The sequence below is a fragment of the Chenopodium album genome, chromosome 17 (genome assembly GCF_948465745.1).
Source record: "Chenopodium album chromosome 17, dcCheAlbu1.1, whole genome shotgun sequence".
NCBI lineage: Eukaryota > Viridiplantae > Streptophyta > Magnoliopsida > Caryophyllales > Amaranthaceae > Chenopodium > Chenopodium album.
In genome coordinates, this window is record NC_137850.1 from 50357040 (window position 1) to 50366933 (window position 9894).

The window sequence follows — 9894 nt, forward strand, 5'->3', positions numbered from 1 at the left end:
TGCCTCGAGCGTGACCGAGCTTTAATGTTGACTTAAATTTTAGCTGAATTTTGATATTTTTAGACTCGATTTTAGCTCCTAACTTGACCTGAATTTTTTTTATATGTTATAAGTCATTTTTTTGAACGAACTAGGTGAAATGAATAGGGTTTTTAAAAGCCCTATTTAAGACTCATTGACAATAGAAGAAGTAACCCTATTAGCTTGCTACTAGATTCATGTTTGAGTTTAATTTATTGTGGTTTTAACTACATTAAATCAACGACATTCAATTCCATCTAATTAATATATATACAAACCTATTATTATCTTTTAATTTAGTTCCCTTTAACCAAAAAAAAATATAAAAACAAAGCTACAAACCCACTGCCTACATGATGTCCACATACGTATTAACGGAAAACTTCAAATACATACTAATATTCCTAATGACTGAAAGTATATCGATCACTACAATTGAATATTTGAATTTGATCAAAAAACAATTGAATATTTGAATTGAGCAACTAAACAAACACATAAACCTAAATTATAGGGACTACATACTTTGAATCAATAATCCAACAGCCAACAGTATGTAGGGTTAGGATAAGAACGAACATTGCGTTCTTCATAATGCATGTGTAGCTTGTTTGAATTGCGACAATATATATAGGGTTAGGATAAAAACGAACATTGCGTTCTTCAGTTCTTCATTTTGTCTAGCTAGCTTGTTTGAATCGCAGCAGGTTGGGGCCAAATTAAACCAATACCTCAATGAAGGACTTACGTATATACGTTTTCTACAACCATTTACAATATAGTAATAAATTAAACCATAGGAGCTCATCTATTTTAGGCAATAAGCATGAGTATAATTTTATAAATTCAGTCTTCCTCACTAATTATAGCACTTTTTAAGAAGTTAGATGACATTTTTCATGAGTTACATAGTTACATGGGGTATGGTGGACAATTGGACATGAGCATGTAAAGTAAATTAAACTTGAAATCTTAAAGGTACGAACCATTAAGAAAATCGGCAAATACAGGTTTATCTGCCACATAAACGAATTTTTGTTAATCTGGTGGCATTTCTGTAAATATATTGAAAAGGCGTGGTCATTTATTAATTAAGGTACTTTAGGTGAGCTGTCCAATTACGGTTTGCAACTTGCATTTACTGTTTGGTGAGGAAATTACACATGTATCTAAAGATGGGCAACGGGTCGTGCTGTGCCGTGCCGGCTCCGCGGCGGACCGTGCCGTGCCGTGCCAAAATTTGGCACAACCCAGCCCACGTGCCTGGCTGGCCGTGCCGTGCCAGGCCGCGGGCCAACCCGTGCCACTTTTTTTTTTTATTATTAATAAATATAAATAAAAAAACGGTATATATATATTTTTTAGTACAACTAAATTTTATATAAATAATGTTATTAATTTATGTTTATGTTAATGTTATTATATTTTGTTTTGAACAACTTTATTTTAATTAAGGTTATATAAATTATTTATCTAATTATGTTTAAGTTTATGTAAATAATTTTATTAATTTAGCAAAAAATAACAATGCATATAATAAAAAAAAATTACGAGTGCGATAAGCCGAAAACACAAAAAAATTGAATAAAACACGTGCCGTGCCGACCCACGGGCCGGCCACCGTGCCGCCCACCGTGCCGATTCCCAAATTTGTGTTCACGGCACGGCCCACGGCCTACAGATGGGCCGCCGGGCCCGTGCCACCCGCGTGTCGGCACGGCCCGTATCCATCTTTACATGTATTCTTCCACTAGTATATGAAAAGAGACATATACCCTTCCACTGGTACTTGAAAAGACGATTATATCCCTGGATATACAAATTTTGTTTATATGGGCAAACAAAACTTTCGGATATATAACAATGCATTATATAATAATGTCAGTAACTATTCCACTATTACGCTCCGTACTTTTTGGCAAAATTCAGGATTTTTATAATAGTAAAAAGATCCTCGTACAGTTCACTCCGATCCTCGTATCAATCAAATATTCATCCTTCAACAAAAAGACATAATCTGAGCTCTAAGCAAGCTGAGCAGAAATTATAATACTAATTAAATCTTTAATTAAAAATTACTGTAATATGGTTAATGAATTGGTTAAGCTTTAATTTGTCTGAGTTAATAATTAATTCATAAAGATATGATAGTACACCAAAATCTTCATTGATAGTGATGAATTAGAAGGAATATCTTGTATCAATGATACTCTAAATGGAGTTATGTACTGTATCCTAGTAAAACCCATTATCTTTTGTCTCCACAAAACTTTGTATAGCCAATTTTTTTCATTGATAATGTATACGAGTTACTGTGAAATAACACATCCAAAATTTTTCTAACTAAATTAGCTGACATTTATGTGATCATAGATTTATACATTATTAATTTTCAAGTTTTTTTATTTATTTATTTATTATTATTTTTTTAAAATATATATTATAGTCGGGGGTGGTTTAAGTATAACTTTTGGTTATAGATCATCTAATTATATGGATATATTTGAGGATACATATTCTTAAAATCATACACGATATGAGTTTATACTTCATCTCTACCTAAAAAGGGTTGCATTAAATGATTTAACTCTTTAACATGTCACCCCATTATATAAGCTGAATGTTCTTTTAGAATCCAGTGTAAAGTTCTCCAAGTTTCTTCCATCTAATATTGGTCAAATATATAAATTAAACAAGTACACAGTCAAAATAGGAAACCTTTTCTTCTTACCCTTTTTATTAGTACTAACTTTGATGCAATTGATCTATGAACCTAATTGTAATTTCTCACTTGATTAGGACTAATTTAATGAGTTCTTTCCAACGTTAATACGATCTAGTAATTCGGAAGCAAGTTTCCTTGTTAATGAAGGATGATAAATAAACTCAACTAGGCATATGTTAGGCCATAGCTTAATACTACCAATGAGCTTTTAAGTACTTCATATGATCCGATTTTTTAAGTTTACTCATTTTGTACTTTTGTACTATTTACATCTCTTCGAAAACCATAATTTGCATTTTTATAAAAAAGTAAAAATATAGTCAAGCAAAATCTTGTTATATATATTCGTCTTAATAAATATACATACCCTTCATGCAGAATTAGTGGCCGGTTGTATCACCAAATAAAATTTAATAAGAAAATGTATATATCAATATTTTTAATTTTGATCTTATGACATATAAAAACGACACAAGCTAATGAACAAAAATTTCTTCCATTTCCTTAAAATTGCAATAGTTTGGCCCCAGATCATGTATGTGTATTGATAAGTGTTCAAGCTATTATAAGATTGAAGAATTGAAGTTAATTCCTTATTATTGGGAGAATAAAGATACATAGAAAAAGAGAAAGGATCCCCTAAAAACTTTCCCAAAGTTTTCTATATAGTTTATTTGAAGGCTTCTTTCTGAGTTGTTCTTACTTCATCTTCACTATTGCAATCATGTAACACTATTAAATAGAAATCGACCAATGGAAGCCTTTAAAGATCACGCGAGTCAATTTCTTTAGTCTTATGCTATTTGAGTATGTGGAGTAGATTTCGATATAGATGCTATACACACATTAAGGAAACCTAGGAAATTGCAATTCAAGGTTACTTATTTATTGGAGCAACGTACAAATCTTTAGTCCAGGTATCGAGCGATGTTTTGATTATAAGCAACCTTCCTTTGATCTTCGTATCATCGTTTAAGTAGTAATAATTAGCTTGATAACATTAAGTATGGTACTTCAAACATAAAATTAAATCATGTCTACATTATCTTTTATTGTAACTTTAGTTTTTATACAAATGTAGCATGAGGTTGGAGATAAGAGAATATTCTATATTAGGCTGTCAAATGCAAATTATTTAGTACTCTGCAGTAACAATAGCTAATTAACAATACATAAAGAGCATGTTAAACTATAATACAATCTATGTCCTTTTATAAATTCAACAATTTTCATTTTATCACGGACTTCCTAAAAACCCTAAGATTCACTAACGAACTATACGATCCTAATTGAAACCATAATACTTCTTACAAAATTTAAGGATTTAACTATGAAATAGAGACATTAATTTCCAATTTAAGTAGCTAGGGCCGAGGTACTTTAATAAGTAAACAAAGGTTTCTTTCTAAAATAAATAAACAAAAAAAAAAAATCCAGACCCAATAGTATTTCGAAACGTGGCATTTCAATCTTCAACTTTACAACCCTGGCAATTAAAAAACAAGACACTTTTGTATCGAAGGAATTCCTAGATCCCATATTCCTCATTCTAAACCCTTAATTTGGTGATAATTAATTGTTTTCATTATTGTTTGTTCTTTAACTATTTTTCCAATTTTAATTGGGTTTTATAATGGGGATTAATTATTTGAATTATAAGTTTGTAGAGAACCCATTAATTTTAGGGTTACAAAATTTTAAAAATAATTGAAATTTAAATATTCGTGGGATAGTAGAAAACTCTTGAGAATGATAAAGGAATTATCTATTAATCGAGAATTGGAATCTTACAGGTGTAAAATACGTGTCTTAATTAAACAAATAATACATAAGTACATTAAATTGACAAGTAGACGTACAGTAGTAATTTAAACACCTGTGACAATTGTTAACCAATCATTAAACAAAACAAACAATTCAATACATCCTTTGTATCCAAATTTTTGCCAAACCCGTACACTACAGATAACTTAGAAAAACAGTCATCAAGTATTTCCAACCGAAGAAAAGCTGAATATTTTGCGCAGTAGTGCGTACAACAGAGCCAGCAACCAGCACTTGTACAAACTAAGTCAATTTATTATCTGATTTTCTCTAATCTTAACCATCTTCTGAATCAAAACATCAACTTAATTCCCAGATTTAGTAAGTTTTCATCTCTCATTCTTTAATTTTTATACATTTATTCCTCTTTTTCTTCGGGTTTTCCATATCTTTTTAATGATTTCGATCTACAATATATAAATCATTATCATGTACTGGATTTTATTTATTTAATGTCGTTTTGGTAATGATTGCTAGATATTCCTTCCTAGGTTCTTTATACTGTTTGACTTTATTTTTGTTCAATAATATTTCTTAAAAAATTTTGCAGGAAAAATTAGAGAAAAGGAAAAAATGGGGAGAGGAAAGCTGGTAATACAAAGAATTGATAATACAACAAGCAGACAAGTAACGTTTTCGAAACGAAGGAGTGGATTAATTAAGAAAGCCAGGGAGCTTTCGATTCTCTGTGATGCTCAAGTTGGGTTGATTATATTTTCAAGTACTGGAAAACTCTATGAATTTGCCAACACCAAGTATGTAACTATATATATATATTTATATATATTTTGAAGTAACTATAAATTCTAGTATGTCTTCATTGAGAAATTTTACAGATTTTTTTGTGCTGGTTAAATTAGGGCTTTTATTGATCAATTTCATTTCTTTCTAGTCAAAACCCTAATGTTAGTTCCTGACACCTGATGATGTCTTTAGTTACTTTCATTCTCCAATATGATTTCGATAGTTAAATGATAGTTAATTATAAAAATAGAAATGTATAAAATGTTTGAGGTTATATATTGATTGTAATTATTCGATGTGGATGTCAACTACGCTATAACTAGAGTTTAATTTAGTTGATAAAATCGCGGGGTAGTACTCAAAGATCTGGAATTGATTTCCGTCAACATCACTTCCCTAATTCCCTTTCCTTATGTAATTCCCTATACACACCCAAAAGAAGAAAAAAGACTGAATAGATGAATATAATGATCCTTTTTACTTGGTTTTTTTGGGTACAATTTCAATCAATTAAAAAAAGCAACATGTTAATTAATTGTTTATATGTGTAATTTCAGCATGAGATCAGTGATAGAGAGATACCATAACACACATGATTGTGTTCTACAACCAACTACGGCTGATGATCTTAAGGTACTTACCTTTCTCTTTTTCGATCTTGCTTGCATCACTAACTCATTTCGCGGCTAGATTATTAGCATTACATATGGTATCAACTATGAAGTATATAACTTTTGTTTAGACTTGAAAAATGTGGTGTTTGTTTCTAAACCCAAGCATGATTAGTCGCATTCTAGTGAATTTTTGTGACATACACTAACATCGATCATATATTGTTGTTTGTGATTTATCAACTACGATCATGTTATAATTTTTATTAATTACCTTATTATAGATAAATTCAGCTTAAGTTTATTATTATCATTAAATTAAACTTTTTTTCCCCCTAATTCTTAATCTCGGTCTCTAGTTTTGGCAAAGGGAGGCAGCACAGCTTAGGCACCAACTGCAGCTTTTAGAAGAGAGCCACAGGTAGAAAAACTCTTATATTTTTTACCACTCAATTTGTTTTCTTATAATTTCGGACATTTGGAAAAGAAAAATATATTGATATCATTTACAAATTATTGTAAGTCTAGTAGTGTACTATATTTACTAATCAAATTAAAAAATACATTAGCCTACTAATTGAAATTTAATTACAAGAATCGATTAATTATGCACGGTGTAGCAATATGATATTGGTATAGCAGAGTTCTTTAAGACTTCAAACATGTTAACGAATAATTGCACTCTATTTACAGAAAACTAATGGGTGAAAATCTTTCAAATTTGAGCATCAAAGACCTCCAGAGTTTAGAAAATCAATTGGAAGCTAGTTTAAAGGGTGTCCGAATGCAAAAGGTAGTAATTGATTGTCTTCTTTGTTCTTAGATAATCTTTTTGTTTATATACTATCACACTAATAGCACTTAAATTGAAATGACACTAATAGTAATAATAATTATGTTGCAATTGCATGACATTGTTGGCAGGATCAACTTCTAGCAGATGAAATTACAGATCTGAAGCGAAATGTATGTCTGATATAAACCTTACAAAGAGTAGTAATTGGAATTATATCCTTAATTAGTCGCGGTTTTATTGAGCTTATTGATTGTTTGCAGGGAGGTCTTACACGTCAAGAAAATATTCAACTTCATCAGAAGCTTCACATTGTAAAACAAGAAAATTCGGATCTTAAAAAGAAGGTAGTCTTAATGCTTTGTGTTAAATTGTTAATAATTAATTACAGAAAATTCAATTAAACAACTTTGATTGTTGAGAAATTATGTGTCTTAGTTGAACGGGGCATACAAGGAGCATCAAGCATATCAACGACCACACACGTCGATTAGTGTTCAAAGTGAGCGTTACATACCAGTTCGTCTTCAGCTAAGCCAACCACAACCGCCGAATATTGACGCATCAGCAAGAACAACGACGAAGCTAGGGTAATTTTTTTTACTATCACCAGTCTCAGAATTCTATAATTTATAGGATATGAACGCATTAACAAGATCGATCTTGATACTACTATATATCAACTTGGCTGATATATTATACATTTGTTCTATCATCTGCAGGTTACAATTGCAATAGCAAAAAGAGGTCGACGTCTTTCGAGTCTTGACTCGAGAACAAATTACATAGAGAGTTACCACATCAACTACACATCATTTGATGCTCGATCTTGTTGTATGATATCCATTTAGCATTTTTCGATTGTCATTGTAGGAGATTTAGGAGTAATTTACACGAAACTACGTACAAAAATACAAAGTACTAATATAATTAAGTATAACTTATGTAACACCAACTAGTACTTGTTGAGTTTACTGAATAGCTGAACTTATGAAATTCCAAACAATTACGCTTTTTTAGCTAGCTAGATTATTTCGAGTTTGATCATTGGAGAAGAGATTAGGTTTATATATATGTTCATGAACATGCCACATGAGTATTGGAGTTGGAATGTTTATATTACATTTGAAGTATTGAGCTTTGCTTAATGAACTTTTGTTATGTTGCAAGGGGATTTCAATTCATTTTACTAACAACTTTAATTTGTCGGATTATATCTAGTGCACGCCCTTAATAAACTACTTCCTATGTTTCCTTAAAATTGCAACATTATTATGACTTTTGCACTATATACACATTAACTTGACCACGTGTTTATACTGTTTTTACTGGAAACAAATGATGTTGTTTGAATCGATAGATTGCTAAATCAATACATTAGAGATAGATTAGTATTTCAATTTGCCGTCATATACGAGGTGAAGAAAGATCGATGGAGGCCGGAAACAAGAAGAGCTGCAACGGAAGCCTTCCAAATGTACATTGTACATAAATAAATGTAACGGTACGGTATATACTTTAGATGCCCGTAGAGTTATTTTTATATGATAATTCTCCTAATATTTTGTCAAACAAAAATCTCTAATTTCAATAAGCTTCTATTTATATAATCTAGAGACTAGCCAGTATAAAAATAAGTAAAGGTTCAAATTTAGTAATATTGTGAATGTGTGATGGTAAGTGGTGATCCATGATAAGCTTAGAAAAATGTAGTGATGATACCATAGTTGATTGTCCTCGTACTAGTACATCGTAATTAAATCATAAAATAGTTAAATAAATAGTACGGTCTAGTAGGTACATGAATATTTAAATGCCGTTATTTGTTAGTAAGAGAATTCAAACCTTGAACAAACAAAAAAAATAAGCTCAGTTTTTTCGCTTTTGCTTGTGTAGTTGTATGTTACTCGTCATTAATTTTAGCTTCATAGTAGTACTTCTTTACATGTACTCTTTCCGTCTCGAAATACTTTATTTGTATTGGCTATATTTTTAGTTTATTAATACATTAAATAAAAATACTTCGTATAGTTTTATTAGATATATCTCTATATATGTATAGTTTTACATTCTGATACGAAGCATCATGTATAAAATTATATTGATTTTCAAATATGAGCAATGTGCAAGGTAAATAGGAACAACAATTAAAAACGGAAGAAATACTACATGCATCTTTGACGAATAAATTGATGTTTATCAATTATCATTGACAACCTCTAATTTGACACCTTCGAAAAAGTATTTTCTTGAAAAAGTATGACACCCTTCAGTATACACTATGATTGTGCGACATATAACAACTATATATCATATATGTATAAATTCTATGTTCCACTCTTCCTTAATTTGGATATAAACTAACATAAGGTATTGATTCTTATTTCTTAAGAATATACTTATATGTCTTTCTTTTCTTCATTAGGTTGCAATTATCTATTATGGTATATATATTGTAATGCTTGGTCACGTTTGTTAATATATATACAACTTTGGCCTTCCTAATATCTTTACTTTATTTATTAGCAACAGTTAAAAAGAAAAAAAAAAAAAAAATTGTAGATCTAATACATTGAGACAAACTAATCCAACAACAATTAGATTCCTCGAGTATTTATTAACAACAATTATAATTACTCGAGTATTTTTTGCCACTTCAAGTTCCGTACATTTGCCTTATGAAATTAAAAAATATTGTTGTTTAAAATCATTCCCAATAATCTGACTATCTAAAAAGCTCAAAGATTGATTGTAGATGAAGATGTGTTTTTTTTTTTTGTTTGTTTTGAAAGGGCAAGATGTGTTTTTAAATAAAAATGGCATAATATATCGTATGAGCACATCATACTGGTGTTATAGTGATGACACAAAGCCCAATCATGTAGAATTTTTTTTTTAAAAAAAAAACATTATAAAATAAATATTAACAGTCAAACCTTGGTATTTGAAACAGTCAGATCTATGATGAGTAATCTGAAAGAAAAGACCTATGAAATTTAGACGTGTATACAGCGCGATTACACGTAGTGTAGATAGAATTAAAAGACACTATTTAAGAGCGCGTGTATTTCACGAACCGCGCATCAAAGGAAGTCAAGATATGCATGTGAAGGATTGCGCTAAAAGATGCTTAACAACAACATCCAAATAATTTTGTTAGCTATTTCTTGACATAC

General features: G+C 30.3%; 1 protein-coding gene across 1 annotated transcript; it reads left to right on the plus strand.

Annotated features, from left to right (window-relative positions):
* Positions 1 to 5143: 5143 nt before the first annotated feature.
* LOC145589265 (MADS-box transcription factor 23-like) lies at positions 5144 to 7456 on the plus strand. The gene is made up of 8 exons (XM_081645793.1): positions 5144 to 5325; positions 5872 to 5947; positions 6285 to 6346; positions 6619 to 6718; positions 6850 to 6891; positions 6982 to 7065; positions 7157 to 7308; positions 7441 to 7456. Exons 1-8 carry the CDS (start codon positions 5144 to 5146, stop codon positions 7454 to 7456), a joined length of 714 nt encoding a protein of 237 aa, XP_081501919.1.
* The last annotated feature ends 2438 nt before the right edge of the window (positions 7457 to 9894 follow it).

What these genes read in the sequence shown, in the direction of transcription:
- LOC145589265 (XM_081645793.1), top strand. Translation starts at nt 5,144, where the DNA reads ATGGGGAGAGGAAAGCTGGTAATACAAAGAATTGATAATACAACAAGC. An exon ending in AGGGTGTCCGAATGCAAAAG is followed by an intron (nt 6,719 to 6,849) that starts GTAGTAATTGAT and finishes CATTGTTGGCAG; the next exon opens with GATCAACTTCTAGCAGATGA. An exon ending in ATTCGGATCTTAAAAAGAAG is followed by an intron (nt 7,066 to 7,156) that starts GTAGTCTTAATG and finishes TATGTGTCTTAG; the next exon opens with TTGAACGGGGCATACAAGGA.